General features: G+C 42.3%; 1 protein-coding gene and 1 long non-coding RNA gene across 7 annotated transcripts in view; both read right to left on the bottom strand.

The window, feature by feature from the left end:
• Positions 1-20,233, bottom strand: part of LRP4 (LDL receptor related protein 4) — a 95,285-nt gene that overhangs the window by 70,940 nt on the left and 4,112 nt on the right. For 2 of the 6 annotated variants that reach the window (XM_021401377.1, XM_021401378.1), the window contains exon 1: positions 8,172-8,386. The exons of 2 other annotated variants lie outside the window; for them this stretch is intronic. In XM_021401377.1, coding sequence (XP_021257052.1) covers positions 8,172-8,325 — 154 coding nt within the window. In that variant the 5' untranslated portion in view covers positions 8,326-8,386. Of the gene's footprint in view, positions 1-42; positions 179-8,171; positions 8,387-9,903; positions 10,153-20,233 lie in introns of those variants that run through there. 2 more of the 6 variants (XM_021401381.1, XM_021401382.1) reach the window with 2 other exon arrangements.
• On the bottom strand, positions 12,501-20,230 carry LOC110400980. The gene is made up of 3 exons (XR_002440187.1): positions 15,351-20,230; positions 14,691-14,735; positions 12,501-13,929 (listed from the first exon to the last, which is right to left on the bottom strand). It is a non-coding gene; the product is annotated as an uncharacterized LOC110400980 (long non-coding RNA).

Here is a 20,233-nt window from a genome sequence, read left to right as displayed (position 1 = left end):
TTCTACTTATCTCTAAAGGGAACAGGGCTCAATAGCATATACCTTGAAGACTTTGGTATGCAGACTGCACGGTCAGAAAAACTGGCTCCTGCGGCATATCTGGTCTTCTGTGGCACAACTCTGACGGCCCTCTTTCCTCACAACTTTTTAACAGGCAGTTTTAGCATCCCAGCCACATTTATTTTAAGACCTTGAAATACAGGATGAAAAGCATGCTGTTACGACATTGTTTGAGAAAAAGACCAAAACAACCCAGATAACACATCACACCTTCCTGAATTTAACCTGCAGGACCAATGCACTGCAGTACATTAGCTAGCAAATTTAGGTGTTTTGGCAGCTGTCCCAGTCACTTAATCAGAAGCCTGAGCTCAGAGGCTGTTTTGCCTGAGTGAGTAAGTCAAGATGTACACACCAAAGATGTCATCTCCGCCTCACTCCCTTCCTCGCTCGAAGGCTTCTCTCTGAGTACTGTTTACTTTTATCCTACAACTGACGGATGGTACGTAGGTTTAATCCACCCCATATCTCCCATTAGTTCCATAACGTAAGCACATTAGATTTGGCCCTGTGTGCCTAATTAAGCTAAACAGTGTCTTTCTTTTAAGTGTTAAAAGTAGGCAAGTGCTTGCCACTCCTCTTCCCTGCCAGTTTGTTCAAAAATATCTGCAGCACGGAAAATGGTCATGGGTCATTTTTTGGAAACTCATAATCTGACGATGGAGGAAGAAGAGAAGCTAAGTATTATTCAAGACTTTGCTTCTCCAGCAGAACAAGCAACAAAATGTTACTACACAATGTCACAGGAATTACTTATTTTTGCACATTCCTTTGAAGTTTCAGTTTTCTAAAGAGCTGTCGGTAAATATCAGATCATAACAAGTGAGAACGAAGCATGGAAAAAAAATCTATAGATGATGACTGAAAAACTTAACTCTTGTTCTAGCTTGGAACTTGTACGAAGAGCAACAAAAGATCACAGCTTCTCATCTTCCACTTCACAGAAGGCAGGTCAGAAACAAGAGAAATGCCAGAGAAACAATGAGTTTCTCTTGTGAGTAGGTGAGTCATTTCAAGCCAAAGAAGTTAGTTGTGGAAAGCTGTAGAAGGCAGGGATCAACAAGGTTTTTCTTCCGTTAGGCAGGGGAGAAGCCTTTGAGTACTCGTAGCTTAGAAATTAATGGATCTGATAAAGATGCAGAAACAGCAAAACTGCCCGTCCAGAGGAGCTGAGGCACAGGCAGAACATCCACCTACTCCAGAGATAAAAGAACTCTGGGCCTGAAAAAAAAAAAAAAAAAAAAAAAGTCTAAAAGCCTTCAGTTGTTTAAGGTAGTGCTGACTGCAGGTCTGAATTATTTTTACTCAGAAATGCAGTGAACAAAAGCCTACAGAGGGTGTTGATTCATGGGCAATGACTGTTCAGACTGGGACAGCAGATGAGGTTACTACCCTCCTCTCAGTAGAGCCATCTTAACCAGCCATGAATCAGCTGGTTGTGAGTCAACACTGGCTTGCAACTGTTGTTCACTGACCAAGTACAGGAAAGAAGTAGGACCCACGGGCAGTCTTCCCTAAAGCCCAGTAAAGACAGTAAAAGACAGTAACCTCACGAATGAGACCAACTCAGTCCCTTCCTTGTTTCCACATCAATGTCCAAGAAAGAAGTATTTTCACCACTGTAACACTGCATGAATACAACTGTCATTTCAAACTGTATTAAACCTACTCCTGTTTGCAGGGCAACTACAAACGCCCTCATCAAGAGTTTTGACCCCGTCTCCTACCTACCTAGTCCCACATTACGCTAAGAGTAAGACACTGACTACTTCTATTTGAGGATTTGTGACAAAAATGCGAGTCCACCAGCATTCCTCTGTGGACATCCTTTCATGCTTCTTCACTGTTAAACATCCAGAATGGCAACCTCCCATCTATTTCCCTTTCCCATGCCACAAAGTCTACAGTCTTCTCTCACAGCCAAACCAATTTTGCTTTTCCTCATGCGAATAGTCACTATGCTGATCAAGCCCCTTTTCAAAAGGCAGCACAAATTAGGGGCATATCCTCAAGCTATAAGAAACACCACAGGCTTTTCAAGAGTAATAGGCTCAAAAATCACAGTGAGAAGAAAAACATATCTGGAGCTGTAGAAAAAAAAAAACACAAAACAAATCAACAACAAAAAAAACCACTTTCTATCATTATGCTCAGGAGCTTAGGGCAGAAACAGCAAACAATAATCCCAAAATCCTGAGACTTCCCATTTTCTTCCCCTCCTCTCAGAACTGCAAAGAAAGGTTTTGACTATTCAGCAGTTATGAAAATTTAGAACTAAAATTGGGTGGGAGCACAAAAGAAAAAAAAAGAAGTCATGTCTTTAGTTTATTCTAATCCTAGATCCCATGAGACATGTTCTACTACAGTGAATGGCTGCACCTCAGGCAGAAACCTCTCCCCGACACTACCAGCTGTCATCAAATCAAACTAACTGACAGAGCTGGAGATACAGGCTGAAGGAGCAGAGCACATGTTTCCCTCTAACCTTCCTGCATAGTCACACAATGCTTCTTCTGATCCTTTCAGAGAAGGAGGCTGGGAACATCACATGTCTATGTTGTAACAGTTCTCTCTAATGAGTCATTCCTTCACAGAGCAATTCTTACTGGAAGAGAGGTAGCCTCCTCTTGCAGAAAAGGTGTTATTTTCTGTCACCAGTCCTGTTGCTTGTCCGTACCCAGACTCCTTTCCAAACCTAAAGTAATCTCCTAATCTCACTTCATGCCTTTTGCCAGGCAACCATCTCCAGCTTCCTGACTGCTTCTCAACTCCACTCTCCCATTTCATAACACTTTTCCAGACAGGACTGCTCTTCAAATATCCTCCCAGGCATCCCACTCAAAAACCCTTCTGGCTGTACCCGTTCCCAAGCCTGATCTGTCCCACATTCCAGAGCTGCAGACAGTTCCATCACCACCTTTATCTCATGGGCTTACCATCTCAGCACTAACCCAGCATGTGTCTCCTTTTCTACCCCTTGCCCTCACTACTAAGCTCCTGATACTTCTTGACATCATCGCACTAGGACAGGAACTCTACTGTCGAGGATACCTAACACGTTTTCATATCCTCTTTTAAAGCATTACTAAAATAATTCTTTCCTTACTTCAGCAATTAAATCCTGCTCAGTGCTCTTGTTCACTTTTAAATCATCTATGCTTTATACTACCTAACAACTTTTTCTGCCATCAGATTTCATATAATTATTCCACTTGGATCTCCTGACACAGCTCTTCTGTTCCTCTGCCAGATCAAGTCCTTGGCACACATTTCAAAATGCCTATCTTTGCTTCTGTTGGTATCTGTACTCCTATATCCCCTTCCCTTCTTCTCATGGTTTACCCTACTCTTACATCTCCTTCCTCATCCTTATTTCCCCGTTTACTGGCTTTCATTAGTCTTCTTCGCCAACTCCTACTCCCAAAAATACTCCATCCTAGTTCTAAGAAGCAATTGGAATGAAAGACTTTCAGAAGCTTTTCCCATTAAACCAAAGCTGAAGGAAATTTAATTAGAAAGCTATGCTATTTTAATATTGGACCTTATCTATCCCACTAGAATTATCACATCCCTGATCCTTATCAGATGTCTAATTTAGACTACAAACCCTTCAGGCAAATGTAGCCTCTTCCTCCGTGTTACACAGAGCCACAGCACTTACACCAATCCTTAAGGTAAGACAAATAGCTCAGAAATGCAAACAACTTGATTTTGCCAAGACCAGCTCCACTCCATGCACTGGGACTTGGGAATGACTAGGGAAGTTAGAGTACTCACTCTTTGAAAATTCCAAAGGCAAGTATAGTTCCCTGCAAAAAAAAGAAAAGAGAGAAAAAGAAAAAAAAAAGAAAGAAAGAATGCCTGACATTGTCTGCGAAGAGAGGGGCTGGGTATAGACTGTCCTGAAAAGGCTTTTCCGTGGTACCTCTAGTCACTTCCCGCCTCAAGTCCCAAAGCCATCACTTATCCCCTTCAAAACAGCAGGAGAGTCATTTCTTTTTTCTTCCCTCTCCAGAAGAAGTACAGAAGAAATAAACCTCGAATGATAAATTATGCACCACCTTTGTGTGGCTGCCTCTTGGCCAGATGGGAAATTTTTCTCCCAAAGCCTTTTGTTTCCAGCTTTGATCCCAGCATTGGATCCGCTCCGTTCAGCACTGCCTCGGCATGGAGGTGCAGGGAGAGCCAACACAGGCCAAGTTCAGGCGGACTGCGAGTCACAGTCAGGTCTTCCATTAGCCACATCCCCTCCCCCTTCCAAACTGGAACCGTCCTTGAGGTTGAAAAGATCCCATTAAACATTTTCCAGAGGGCCTTACAGAGGATACATTATTTTGATGGATGCTGGGACTAAAGGAGGAGGATTTCTAAGTACAGGGAAATAATGGAGGTTGTTCTAATGGGTTTTAGAGATGCCCAGGGGCACCAAGTAAGTTCCCTCTCTGCAAATCAAAAACACAGAAGACCAGAAAATGGAGCCGAAAAACTAAACGCCAGGAAGCGGGGAAATCGGGCTCTATTTAACTGCTGCTCTTGGTTACAGCCAACTTCAGGCTGCTTGGAAAAACAGCACACACACATCATTGGCACAAACTTAACGGGAGAAAACAAAGAGACAACAGGGGTCAAACTGGGGGTGGCAAGCAGGAGAAGGACGCAAGGCTGGGTCCCCACCCCCTACCAGAGAGTCGGATCAATTATCCTTGAATACTAACAAGACTTCTGATTAAAGAACTGCTGCTATGCAATAGAAACAGAAAGCTCCAGCAGGCAGGAGGGGCTGTCAGGCACTAACAAAGAGACACTGAAGACTATGCCCTGCCGGGCACATGGAGGAAGTCACCATGCCGGTAGCCAGGAGAGGGGGCTACTCCACCCTAAGTCACCACTGTGTCCACATCTCATGTGGACATGCTTGCCAATGCCACTCCGGGGACAGAACTTCACTGGGACGCTATGGATCATGGATCCAGGCACTACAGCACACGGGATCTGCTTTCAGGCAAATGTTGGAAGCTCTGCTAGACGCTTTGCTGGATAAGTCTTTAAACACACTCATCACCTCACTAAAGGGAGGTGAATTCCATTCCCATCCTAACCCATTCAGGCAAAGTAGCTGGTGCAATGTGGATCTGAGTATCATCATGACTTCAGGAAGTTGCGATCGACATATGAGAGCTCGAGAAACAAGAGCCTACACTGCCTTTGGTCATACATTTTTCAGCAAAGCTACAGTTTGCAGTATGAACATTTAATACACGTACAATATTATCCGTTAAATCTTAAATGTTGGTGGACCTGCTGACTGGTGGTTACATGCAGAAAAAGCTAATGACCTCAGAAGAGCCTCATGAAAAACAGAAGCTTCTGTTATTACTTTCCACAATCCAAAGTTGGGCTAACATGCCTCTAGCAGGATCCTTTAATGTATCTCATAGCATCAGAATCAGGCTTTTGACTGCCCAATTCTACCCAATCCTTTCATTTCATTGATATGAAAAGTTTCGGTCAGCTTTCAGCTTCCACAGTTCAGCAAGGCAAAAGTCCACAAAGATCAGTTGTTTAAACTCTTAGGAAAACTTATTTTCCTGCCTTTGCATAGTGAGTGTCCCTTTTGCCTGGGCTCGCAGCAGTTGAGGGAGTTCTGCTCCTCACTGCAACACTGACTGCAGCTCAAGAGTCACTCAGACTAAGTACAGAAGATGGAATACTTCAACGCTTAACATGCAGAGGCAAAAAAAAGCAACTGGAAAGCTGAAAAACCTGAACATAAACTCACCCACAGGAGGACAGCAGCCAAATACTCCCAAGGTAACAGTCTCAGAGCAACCAGATACACAGAAAGAATAACCACAAGCCTTTGGTTTACAAGTCCCTGGATCCATAGTTACTGTTTTTATCTTTAGTACAAGGAGATGGAAATCTACAGGGAAGACAGTACAGAAAGATTCAAGAAGTATTACAGTGCCCAGTGTTCACACAGCATAGACAACAAAATCCCATAAAAGAGTACTGCCTAACGTAACAGCCATGTCAAAGAACCGCGGGCACTACAGATGCAAAAGCAAGAACTGAACCATCAAGCTCATTAGGTTAATGGACGACAATTACAATTAGCTTTCTCTACCGTGATCAGTGTGAAATACAGACAACCAGTAAATATGGTACGCCAGTTAATCGAGTGGGCTTGCAGCATGCCAGAGCTCCATCTCTGGATGTTAGATCAGGTGAAGCCAGACCTCCTTAAAGGACGATGGTTAGCTTAACTTTGTGTGTGTATATCCCACCACGTTACGTGAAACCTGCTGAGAGAACATTACAAATAACTACGTTGGAAATAACAGAGAACTAAAGAAATGAATTGTCTACTTTTAGAGTACGCATCTTTTGACAACACTTCACTTGTAATTCATTTTTTCTGATGGAGAGTCAAGAAAGTTTCTGCTGTTTTAAGAATTTTTTGGTCATCAGCAAAAGAAATAGAATCATAAAAAAATGAGAAATAGACAAAATCACAAGTAGCACAGGAATTCAATCAAGGTGGAGGACATGCACTTATTTAATGCATTTTTAAAACCTTGACTGGTTTTCAAGATAACATCTCTTTATCAGCTTTATAAGTGTTATGAAGCATATATTCTCTTGTGTTCAATGGTAAGTTGCATTCTAGGGCAAATGGAGTTGGCCTTGGGCAAGATAATTTCCACTTCATTTCCCACATTTACAAAACAAGAATAATATTTGCCTATTTCACAAGAGCATAGGAAAATTGAAGAGGACTATCAGACGGCAGATCATTTCCATAGAACAAATTTTTTAATTTTTTTTTATGTTAATTTCACCAGAATCACAGGGCTTTTAGAAGTTAAAGTATAATCACTTCTATTTCTTTTCTGAGTCAATATACATCAAGTACTGCTTTCAGGTTTGAACTACAAACAACTGGATAATCTTTATACACAACCACATTTTATTTTGTAACTTCAATGAACATACTGTAGAGGAACATCTCCAAGTTTTCTGAAATTTTGTGGCCCACAAGAACAGAACATCCCTCTTCAAGGTTCACTAGACGCTCTGGAAACGCAAGCATTTTATGTAAATAAGAACCTAGTACTTTGGTTGCTGCATATACCTGCGTATCAGGATGCAGGAAGTGATTCTCTCCTGCAAAAAGCAGTCCTGAAGTACAGAAATAAAAGCTTTTGAACAAGAACATAAAAGAATGTTTATATCTACATTAAATAAATGAAATGATAATGTTAACTTCATACTGAAGGATTATGCCTTATGCTTTTCCACCATTGCTACCTTGTTTTAATTGATGTGGAATTGTTTAAAAACAACAAAAAGTAACAACAAAAACAAAGAAAACCTCAACACTTTTCAGTCTCTTGCAGCATCTTACTTTTCATTTTATAGGTAGGGGACCTTACTTGGTGCCATTACTGCACCACTTTGACAAAATGGTCAAGATCAATATCATGATCATCATGAGTTGGGAATATCGTCCAATCTGATCATCAGCAAACTCAAGTACTCTCAGAATAACCAGGAAACAGAGTTTTTACCAGCTCTACACAGACACAAGGAATACAAGAGTTTTGCATCTGGCTCAGAGCTGCACAATCAGTAGTGGTGCCAAGCACAGGTAGAGGAGATCTTAACTCCCATACAAACTACACTTCTACAGAGGCATCACATTCAAGTCTGTGACTCAAATGCGTAGCCAAGATGTTTAGGAGGGTGAAGCTCTGGTATTATTCTTCTGGCAGAGCTTCACGAGCTAGAACATCAAGCACATCACCTAGACAGGTTCTGTGACATTCTGCACTTCTGCTCACATAGAGCATCATACCTTCGAGCCCTTCTTTGTAATGATGCACCCAGCAATGTACACCATTAACTCTCTCCCTCTATGCCCGTTTTTACCCATGAGACACTTTCCCCAAGAGCTCACAATACTTGCAGACCTGCTTTTTGTTCTGGCACAGACTTCTCCACTAACAGATGGTCAAAGTTCAATCTTGCAGATTTGTTTGCTCTACCTGCACGTGCACTGAGGTACAGCAGAAAATGATCAAGTGCTTTCAACATTTCCTGTAATTTACCTGTTTGCAATTGTGAATTCTGTGGCTGTGGATGCTTTATGACAGTTAAGCTGTACATCAACCTCACAGGCACTTCTACGGAACGATGGAAATAAATCTCTGCAGATGCTAGCAGGTGGGAACTAGGAGCAGCTACATGCCACAAAGCCTGCATCTTCTCTGCCACCTCCTTCCTGACACCTCCTTATCTTTTTCCTACCTTCAAAAGGAAAAAAAAAAAAAAAAAAAACATTGTTCAGAAATCGTGCCCTTACTGCAAAAGATTTCATCCCAGAATGGAAAAAGATGTTCAATTCTGGAAGAAGTTGGCACATCCAACCATAAACGCACGTTCACTTGACAAGAGGATAGGGGAAAGGGCAGTGTTGGGAGAACTACTTGAAAGGGAGACAAAGTGCCATAAAAAGCATCCCAGAGACATCAAGGCACAACCATCTACAAGCAAACCTGCACTTCGCAAACAGAAATCCCCCACATGGCTGTTAACAGCCCAGACACATTAACTAGGAGCACCTGGGTAACAGCCAAAATAAAACACATCCAGATCTGCATCCATGCTAAGACCCATACTTTAGACCCTTCTCACCCCAGACTGCATTTAAGTACCTGTGCGGCACTTAGGATATTAAGAGCACCTCTTGTTTCCAAAAAGCAGGTTTTCCGATACTCAGAACTGCACTCAGCCTCTCCAAGCTGGTTTCACACCTTTGTCAAAACTGCCTGCAATTAGGTCTCTTGTTGGAAGAGAAATAATATTACTTGAAAGCCAAACCCCATGTGACTGTGCCCCAGAGGCAATACTTGCAGAATGATGGAGGTCAGCAGCACTACTGCAAATGCTTCCTGTAATTTTGGAGAAGCATGGGAGGAAAGTTATGGGTGAAATTATACAGCAGCTGCTGGAGGAGCGAGGGGAGGAAAGTGAGGTACACAGCTCCCCTCCCCCCAAAGCTTCCCAACTCTTCATAAACAATTCCAAGAAGCGTTCAGATGTTTTCACCACCGGGCACCCTTGTAAAATAAAACGTTAGCGCGCAAGAGGAAGCAATTGCTTTCCAGTTGGTAGGGCAGCCACAAAGATAAGTTTCCACCGACTAAACATCACGGAACTGCTGCCCCACTCGCTAGGACTACGGCCGACCCCTTCACCGGCCCCGCCGCCACTATTTTTGGTGCGCTCCAGCCCCGGCCGTGCCGTGCCGAGCGCAGCGGGAGCGCTCTCGGTGCCCGCCGAGGCAGGTAGCCCGGGGCGCCGCGTCGGAGCCGGGCTGCGCCTTTAAGGGGCCCGGCGCGGCGGGTGCGCGGCCGCATTCCTGCTGCGGAGCGGCGGCTGTCCCGACACGCCGGGCACGGCAGCCTCCGAGGCAACCTGTGCGCCCGCCCCGGCCCGGCGCGCCGCTCGCCCCGCGGGAACAAAGCCCGGGCCCGCCGCCGCCGAACTTTCGCGGGGAGCAGCGGCCGCGTGGGCGGCGGTACCCTCCGGCTCCGCCCGGCCGTGGCAGCGCTGCCCCGGGACCCCCGGCCGTGCCGCCTCCAGCTTCCCGTGGGGCAGGGGAAGGCGCGCGGTCCCGCGTCCGGCGACGGGACGGGGCAGGGACAAAGCGCGGCGCTTGGCAGGGCTGCGGGGCGCGGGCAGGTGAGCGGCGCGGGGCGCACCCGCGCGGGCGAGGCTCCCCGCGCCCAGGCTCAGCCGGGCCCCGCGGGCCAGGGGACGCCGCTGCAAGGCGCTTACCTCTGGCGCGGAGCAGCGCTCCCAGCAGCAGCAGCAGGAGCCGCGGAGGCGCGGGCGAGAGGGAGCCCCCGCCGCGCCGCCTCATGGTGGCAGCGCCCCGGCCCCGCGCCCGGACCGCCCGCGACCGCGTCCCGGGCTCCCCCTGTGCGCTGCGCCCCGGTCCCGCGCACCGCCGCCCGCTCACTCCCTCCTCAGCCGCGGCAGCTCCGGGGTTGGGGGCTCGCTCCCCGCTCCGCCCGGCCCAGGCCCGGCCCCGGAGGAGGAGCCCCGCCGGGGGCAGCCCCCGCCCCGCTCCCCCCAGCGCCCAGGCACTTCGCAAACTTTCCGCGCGGCACGGGCGGCCCCGGGGCGGCGGCTGCGCTGCGGGACCCCCGCCCTTCGCCGCCCCCGAGGACGGCCCCTCCCGGCGGCTCCCCACACCCGGCAGCGCCGCCCAGGAGCATCGCTGCGGGCTGCCCGCCGCTGGCAGGGCGATCGCTTCCCGACCTGCGCCGCCGCACCGAAGGCAGAGTCCTCTCTACCTGTCCCAACGCCCTTTGCCACACGCCCCTCCGACACTGAGAGCCTCCGAGTACCTCGTTCCCGAGTTCCGTGCCTAATCGCACGTGCTGCAGTCTCCGAGAGTGATTTTACCCGCCGCGCACGGCAAATCATCTGATATTTAGCGTTTCCTTTATAGCTGTCCGGGGACAGCTGATGATGTAGGAATCTCTGCTACCCCTAAAAAAACGCTTGGGTCAGAGCCCATGTGAGTAGAAATTAACATTTGGACAATTGTCTTATGCGCCTCCTGGTTTCTGCATTGCGCTTAGAAGCAGACAGGCTCTCACTGGATGTTAAAGCCAGTTTTATGATCCTCTGTGGTAGTATTTGACATTTTAATACATAGAGTTGGCAATGCGAGAAACCTTTTTAAGTAATTAATCTCAGTTGCTTTCAAAGTATTAATTTGGATGGATGGCTGATTCAGATACTCCAAACTCTGGACCACAGGGGAAGATGGGAACTTTGTCAAATTGACACCAAAGGGGCAGCGTTAGGAACGGTCTCATTTAAAGCCTTCACAAAGATGAATCCAGAGGAAACTGCAATTATTCCTCTCCTTTAAAGAATCACAAGAGCAAGTAAACAGCACAGCATGTGATGGAGACAATTCTGCCATTCCTATTAATTAAGTGTAAAACAGCGAAGACAAAAGATATTTTTTTAAATGTCAACAGAAAATGAAAGGAAGGGCTGATTCTTGATGAACTGAGTTCAATCTAAAGAAAAAAAAAATAGTAATCCAAAACAGCTTTGGTGGGAAGAACTCCCAAGAACAGGAACACCATAAGAAGCAAACCAAGCATAAATTTACAATATATGGCCCCAAACTGGAGAGCAGGTTGGAGTGGAAGTCTCTTTTTTTTATATGCTGAATCACTGCTTCAAGATGAGAACAGACCCACTCCACATAGTATGAGCGTAATAATACCTCCACCACGGAGCCAAATCCTGCACATTTGATAAATAAAGTGTACAAAATTGCCAAAGAGTAACAACTGAAAAAGATAGCCAAGAGGGAGTGATTGGATGGGAAGATTAAAAAGCCTCTCTATACTGACACTGACTTGGAAACAATGACACATTGAGCCACTAAAAGAGTAAGCAATTAATTTAAGAGAAACAGCTCCAAGATGATTGAAGTGGAAGATCTGGGAACAGAAGGGTGAAGTTAAAGGTGATAAAATGTTAACAACACTCCGCAGGGCAACAGTTGACCGGCCAGCATGCCAAACCCCTACACTATTGCTTCCCCCTAAAACTATAGGGCAACACAGCCAAAGCTCATATAAAGCTGTATTCTCTACTGAGGCTGGATCTTCAGGTGGTATAAATCAGAGAAGCCCTGCTGACTTCAGGCTCACAGAAGCTTATGAGACTTTTTAAAACCAAAGTACTGCACATGATAAAGCACAGACACGGGGCCCAGAACTTCCTGATAATTATATACCTAGGTCATGGAGCAGTTTTCAGTAGTTGAGAGGAGTGTTTTCTCAAGTTTGAAAGAAAAGCTTCTTGAAAAATATTGTCATAAACACAAAAAAGTTCACTTGTTATTTCTCCAGTCCTTCTTTCCCTAAGGAACAGAGTTTTTACCCACTTGTGTTTGTTAAAGTGTGTTTACCAGTCCTCTGTAACTTGCGCCTGCATTCTGGCAAATCAGTTTCCTGTCCATGCTCAAATTCCCTGTAATTATATCTCTGACTTACAAATCATTCTGAAATCCCATGGAGAAATGTTAGAGAAGCACATAGTATTATTCTGACTTTCACAACAATTTCCCAGATCAGCTGCAGTAGAGAAGTGGGAATTTATATTCCAAACCTCTCAGTTACCCATCTGTTGATACAAAACTACGACTGAATACAGCCTTGATTCCATATGAGATCTTTGGAGAGTAACTGTAAAGCAGATTGATGCAGTGCAAAATGGACATTTATGGTGAAAAAACATTAGAAAAGTTGCTAAACGCTGCCAGTAAAATTGAACTGAATGCTCAGTACGTGCCTCTCTCCAGCCAAATAGGTTTTAGACAGACTATACACATATCAGAATGCATTTTAACACTTGCACAAGGTGTGCATTTTATTTTACCCACAGTTATGAGGAACATTACGTAACTTGTAATAACATATAGATCACTGATAAGTGATATATAACATATCTATATAACATAGAAGTGAGAAAGAAGTAATTAAAATATAATTAATGATTAGCTGACATGACAATACACTGAATCAAATAAAACAGGCAATATAAAGTCAACAGGGAGAAGGCTATCATCATCATAATCATTTCATGTCACAATTTCTACCCCCCCAAAATCACAAGATTAAATAAATTGAATGAGAGAAATTAACTACTATGAAATAACATAGCAGTTACCATTATTTTCAGAACATAGCGACTCTGTCAGGAAAAACAGAACCAATGACACTATGTCATTGGAAGAGGAAGAAAGGAAACACGTAGGATTATTAGAGAAGATTAACTATTTTTTAAACCACAAAGGCTTGAATAAGTAGTAGAAAAAGAGAAAGACGTGATGGGCAATTTCGCTTTTACCTTTCAAAGTACTTCAAAGTATTCAAATAGCCCTTCTTTGGGAAGATGCTTCTACACACCTCAATTTACTAGAAGAAACCTTCTAGAAGGAAATTTCCTAGTAAAAACTTCTGTTGTAGCTTAAGTGTTATGTTCACAGAGGCTTGCAAAATTCATGCTTAAAATATATAACATAATATGAATTAATTTAATAGGAGCAAGATGCATTTGTGTCAGACTAGCCTCCATCTTAGGAGCATTGTTAAGCTCAGTGGGTAAGCAGAAGGCAATGGACACTGTAAATGTTGTCCAGCTTTTGACACCATCTCACAATACATTTTCACATAATCATGTTTTAAATAAAACTAGTGAAAGGCCCATAGGCATTTGATAGAATAAAATCATAGTGTTCATCAGTGGTTATTTACCAAAATTCCAAGGTACTTCAATTGCTACCTTTCAAGGCTTGTCCTAAGCCCTGTTTTGTTTTGTGTGTTTACTGATGACTTAAGCAATGCAATGTTTATACTTGAAAATCCATACTAACAACACTGGATAATCTCAAAACAATGGCAATGGGAACACAAATGCTAGGAAGGATGAGATCACAGATCTCAAATGCTATTGACAGTTGGACAGATTGTCTAAAAACCAACAAGGAAAAAACAGTAATGAGAAATGTGAAATATTATCATTCTGAAACAATCATCAATATAAAATATGAACTCCTGACAGGGGAGAAATATAGCAAAAAACATATTAGGGCTATATGTATAACAAACAATATAAATCAACAGTGCAATGCTGGTGCTAAAAATTGCATTTCATTCTGGAATGTATTAAAAGGTGTGTCAAGCAAAACAATTTGTCTTGTTTCTAAACTTTGCAGGGTATGAAGCCCCAAGAGGCATCATCCTGTGTCTGGTCTTGGATGAACACCTTAAAATATAAACAGAGATGAAGAGAAACAAGAAAATAATTAGAAGTTTATAAAACAAACCCTGTGAGAAAAAGCTGAAGGAATTAGATTAGCCTAGTCAAGAAAATAAAAGCTCCAAGTAGATACAGCTTCCTGATACATAAAAGCTCATTATAGAGATGTTGATCAGCTATCCTCTGTGGTTCCAGTAGAAAGGCACGAAAGAGTCAACTTGATTTGTGACAAGAAATACTTAAAAGATTTTGCTAGTCAGCATTCCAGCTAAGCATATCTTAACACTGGAACTGTCTAGGGGCACTGCTGAATCTCTTCTGAAATTGTTTAAGAACAAAGTTTGATCATCTTATTGGTACTAACCTTGATCTAATTAAGCCTTGATGCAACACAGGCTGGACTAGGTGATCTTTTGTGACACCTTACAAGCCTCTAGTTCAGCAGTCGATATATTTCAGAAAAGTCTAACTGGAAAGATCATTACAAAGCCAGCATTTTTGTTGTCCAAATTCTGCATTACTAGTGAGCTTCCTTAACTAACCAGAAAATCTGGGAAAAAAAGCAAGTGGTTCCCTATGGAGTTCTGGGTTCAACATAAAAATCACAGGTTTGGTGTCATCAGATTATGGGATTTTCCAATGGCTCTTTTAATTTCTGTCATTATTTTACTGCTACATTACCCACTTCAGTTCCCTTTTTAATATCACTACTGAACCAAAGAGGCTGTAGCTTGGAATGCCAGTTAAGCTAAAACCAAAGATTTTACCCATATATAGGAAGACGCAGATGGACTGTTCGGCCTCAGAAGTCACTGTTGGATGTAAAAAGAAACAGTTTGATTTTCCAAAGAGCTGAGGGGCCCACAGCTGGTGACCTAGTTTGTAAATGATGGTCTCTATGTTAAATACATTACATGAAATTTTAGCATTGATTTATATTTTATGCTATGCTATCACTTTTCCCTTGTTGCCTTCCCTGAGATTTTCTAAGCGGTGACACCACTGCTTTGAACCCACATGTACTTTTAGATGTCATAAATATTCAAGTCCTGTACTGTTCTTTACATTGTTTCTGAAGTTAAAGCCCGCTAATTCTTGAGAAAACAGTAATCCACGTATTGTCTTCTGCTGTGCTGCCATGATTGTTTTCATTTACAGCACAATAAAACAAAGGTTAACAATTCAGAGCCTGTGTGTTACTTCATTTTCTCCACCTTTTGTTCATTTGCTGCATTAAATGCCTACACTCAGAAGCCGAGATGAAAAATCCTGCAAAAAGTCACTTTGTAATGTAGTGATCAAAGTAGAGATCCATCTGAAAACCCATTTATATATTTGTTGTCGGGGCTAAGGAGGGGAGTCAACATCAACAACAAAGAAAGTAAATTGACTTTCAAACTACGGAGAAAAAAAACAAACAAACCAACCTTTCTTCATGTTCTCTATGAGACAGTAACTCCTCCTGGGCGTCCTGCAAGCTGGTTCTGCTCTCTCTCTTGCCGGTTCCCTTGCATCTTCTATGTAAAAATAATGCAAATACACCCTCTTCTACTCCCGATTGGACTCCTTCCTGCAGTGAAAAGGCAGCTACCCAGGCCTTGCACAATGTCTGCATTGCAAAGGTAGCCTGTGGCCTAGCCTTAGGAAGACCGCAGTTTAATACCTTAACTGGCACAGGAAAAAAAAGAAGAGAAAAAGGAAGATCAAAAAAGGAAAATGTTCTGTTAAAGGCTACCAGTAGAAGAATTCAGTTTGAAGGCACAAGCCTAATAACTTTTCTTCTCCGAACACATTCAAGTGGATAAGCAAGAAGTTGTGGCTCCTAAATTAATTTTTGCAGGCACTGAGAAGCATATTCCAAAGAATTGAGGACCTGTGCCTGTCTTTGATGCTCTTAATATGGTTTGTAATCAATAGTTTCCATGTTCAGGTAAAAAGTTTGCGGTGGAACTCAATCACACAACTAGAAAGAAAGGTGACCTTATACCTCCATATCCAGAATATCTTTGATGGACTGAGTTTTCTTTCTCAAAAAAATAATAGAGTATCTGAATTGGACCTGCAAGAGAAACAAGGAGTCATAGGAACAGATGTGAAAAACACAAACGTATATTCCCCTCAGCTTACAAATGTTTCTTGTTTATAGAATCCCAGCCACTATGGAGACGAGTGACATGTAAAAATGCAGACAGACAGATAAAGAGTGTTTTCTTTCTTGAAGATGATTCAGTTCTTATGCTTCACTGGCACGATGGGTTAGGCAAGTACTGCCAGCACACACAAGCCTTGAGTCTTCCTGATAAGAGATGTCAACCATCTGCTTTCCTATCAGGTGGCTGAATCAGAGACGCCTCTTAACACCTCTCCCTCTCTCATATTACTTCTTGATAAGTGTGAATCAGGGAACAAATTAATTGCTTCTTACCTACACCAAGTGAGACCTGAATAAAGGCATAGGTGGGAGTAAGATCCAAAGTTGCATCCACACTTCATGCAAGTCTAAGTTCAGCCACTCAAACATCTACACGCATACATTCAACCTCCCTCACAGTCATATACACTCATGCCCATGTCATTGCAGTTTTAGCATACTTTAACAGTATTTAAAATGTAACGTTTAACTAAGAGTAATGTTCAGAGAATTCAAGGTAATGTGGGGTTGTGTCTTGCATTTCCATTTGAACTTCAGTCTAGGTCAGCAGAGTCGATGGAAGCTTAACCAAGGATTTCAACAAGCATAAAATCATGCTTTTAATTCACAGCAAAAAGTTTGTCAGAGAGACTGTAAGATTCTGCTTCACATAACTTAGAACATACTGAGTATGCTTGGTAAATACCAGAACTGTACTCCAGACACAGTGTTTAGGGGAAACCAATCCATACATAAATTTCATCATTGTTCCTCTCTCATTAACAATATGTAAACTTTAATGCATTAAAGAGTTGGAATTTTGAGGACAGTTTCTTACTACCTTCCATGTTATGTAGGTCGCTCTGAAAGTAACACTTCCTTTTCATTTACACAGACACACAACAACAGAAACAAAGAGCACAATAACACTATTTGATAGAGCCAATTCTCAGCTATAAAACACTGTTTTTCATCATGGCCACCACAGTTAGTTATGCATTTTCACCAGCAATGAACAAGAGCCTGCACACCATACTTCTAATAATCTGAATGGCTGTCCAGAACGTGGCTCATCTTTCATGTTGCTGTCACCACTGCTGAAACACACCACCTCACATTCACTGTTTGGTCTCCAAAAACATTCAGTAAGCATCAGCGGGTGCCATTTCCCTCCCCCCCCACGGATGAACTCAATGACACACCTGTGTTTCATACACACTTCCATGTCAGATGTCATTTTGTCAGACTGTCCCTCTGCTGCCAGCTGTCAAACAGCAAAGAAATGTAATGGAATACTGGTGGGAAGGTCCAGCTTCTACTGCCATACCACCAACATCCACCTCCGATGTCACAGGCCAACATAATAAAATAGGAGGCATTACTTTTGGAGTGACCCTCATGCTATCAGTTTCAAACGGGGAATGGTGACTCTAATTTTCGGTTTTAGAAACTAACATGATTAAGTTGCAAAGCAGAAGAGAATTTTAATACATTCCTCAGATAAACCTTAATATCTGAATTTACTGTTTCAGTTTCCTCTGGGTTGTTTTTTCCCCTCAGCAAGTGATTTGCATACCACCCTTTCCATCTCCTGTCTATTGTTTCTCAATATCTCTTTTGGAATTCTCCAGCCACTATGTAATCTGTCTTCTCTTCTAGTGACTCCACAGAGATGTCACTCCTGAAAACACCTCAAGTGTTATGTAACAGAAGGGAAACAACATTCTTCACTCTGTCTTCTTGTATTAGTGAATGACTGGCATATCATTGTGTGCTTTCAGTAAAAATCCTTCTTCAGCTCTCACAAAGTTGTGATATTCTGTCGTGGTCTCTCACAACAACCCTAATAAATACTCAGACCCTCTTTTACATACCTAACAAGCAAAAAATAAGGATTGTTTTCCAAGAATTTCACAATTTTAATGAATCTGTAAATTCCTCTTCCTTCTGTTTTTCCCTTGTTCCATTATTTGCTTTTCCCTGTAGATTTTATAAGACAGAATACTTCCAGATTGTTTTGAATGTGCTAAGTCTCTGTACTGCACACAGGAATTCATGTCCCTCTCCCCGATGAGCTGGCCGGTACAGCTGTCAGAGTCACTGCTTTGCTTCTGCTTTAGAACCAACAGTTTACTCCCACACAGGCCTGCCCATTTTCTTGCACACACACAGAGCTTCATTTACTTTTTATCACGCAGACACCTGGTCTAATAGACAACACAGTCCAGATGATGCCATTTGCAAGAAACATTCGATGAATAAGATTGAAGAATGAAAATTACAGGCCTTTTTGAGTTACCCCCCAGGATGAGCTAAGCCTTGGCTGTCAGAAATGTTTCCCATGCCAGAATTTCATGGTGATATTTATTTTTACCAGGCATATTAGACTTTTTTTGTTTGGCATGAGAGATCCTGCAAACTCTGCCAGAAATGGCTGTTTTTCTTCTCTGCATCATTAGTGGGGCAGCATTCCAGCTTAGAAGGGTCACTCTCTTGGTACTTAAGTATTTTTAAAGATGTTGTCCTTTCCTTCTTGAAGAGATAATGGGAACAAAAACTGAAGGAGAGTCTGTCTCCAGCTTGACGTTACAAAAAAAATAACAAAAACAGTAACAGATTTGCTTGCTAATGCCGAGCTCAGAAGCAGCCAGAATTTGGACAATACATTTACTAGACACCAGAACTGTAGCATATGACTTAAAACTACCCTTGATTTTAAAATGAAGATGTAGCTTCAATAAATCACAGAACCTGTCACAATAATATTCCCTCCTCACACGCACATCACCTATAATTTAGAACTACTCACATGACTAAGGAGTAGAATATTTTTTTTCCTCTAAGAACTTATGTTCTAAATATAAAGATCTATGAACTCGATTAAATCTTGTCCTCAGGTGAACACAAAGTTTATTGATGTACAAACTTCAAAATTAGATAAGATCTGTACTTTCTTTCTGTCCACCATTTCAAAGGGAAAAAAATCCAGATTAAAATGCAGGTAAGCTATAGTAAAGAAGAAATTAATTATGATCTTACAACATTCACAGCATGATTTCCTGCATGCTTTATGACACCTGACTAGTTAAGTGTATACTTGGTACAGGTACAATTACAAGTGTCAAATTTAAGTCCATTAATGGTACAAATGATGGCTAGTTGGGAGAGCTGCAGCTGTCGACAAGTCCTATCATTAGCTGGTAAATACACTGCTGTTTCCAAATTTCATTTTGTGGCAGGCTTTAGGAGTAAAAACTTTTGTGAATCTCGTTTCTCTAAAGCCTGTTGACTTCAAGAAATGATCTAAGTCCCATCTGTTTGCCTATGTTTTACCTGCAGAAGTAGATTAGTATTAATACTGCATTATTAGAGAAAAAAGGATTGCTTTAATTGTTGTGCTAAGCCTCTGTGCTGCTTGTGAACGAGATAACAGTTCGTTCAGTTTGGGAAGGCTCAGATTGGGATAAACATGGGGAGAACTGCATCTTTCTCTATAAACGTCTCCCAAGGAATCAACAGTATGAAAATACAGATTCCATCATGTAATTTCATTGTAATTTTGGCTGACCTTTTAATTTAAGATAATCATATTTTTAGCACGTGTGTTCAGAGATTTTGATCATAATTCATAAATAAAACTATTAAAAACCTCACAATAAATTTCTGATTTATGGGTTTCTAAGTGACTCATAAATGAATCATCCAGCTGCAGTGCCATTGATTCTTAAGATGTCTTGCATAATAGAATACTACTTTAATTTACAAGATTTCCAATTAATTACATAAAAAATAGCACATGAAACTTTTATTCCCCACAGTTTGCTCTTCAAAACTTATCTCTGCTATGGTGCTTAAGATAATGGATTATCAATGAGAACTGACACTTGCTTGTTTTCACTCAGTATCTGTCTCCTCTCAATATGATTTATTTTCCAGGTGTCGTTGGATAAACATGTTTTGTTATCCCACCAGCAATTTTGTTAGTGCACCCAGTAAAGTTCTACAGGCAAATGCATCAGAGGCCTCAAAAAATACAAAGCATCACCAAATATCCAAAAGCTAATTCCTGTGCAATACAGGTTCTTAGTTAATTCTCAAAATAGGACAATGTTATGGACACTCAAAAGATGAACATAAAAGGCTAGGGACAGTTTTCTAGTATTTCTTGTAAAACTTGCT

The sequence above is a fragment of the Numida meleagris genome, chromosome 6 (genome assembly GCF_002078875.1).
Source record: "Numida meleagris isolate 19003 breed g44 Domestic line chromosome 6, NumMel1.0, whole genome shotgun sequence".
In the NCBI taxonomy this organism is placed as follows: domain Eukaryota; kingdom Metazoa; phylum Chordata; class Aves; order Galliformes; family Numididae; genus Numida; species Numida meleagris.
The sequence above is the reverse complement of the archived record's forward strand: the minus strand, read 5'-3'. Positions and strand labels throughout refer to the sequence as shown.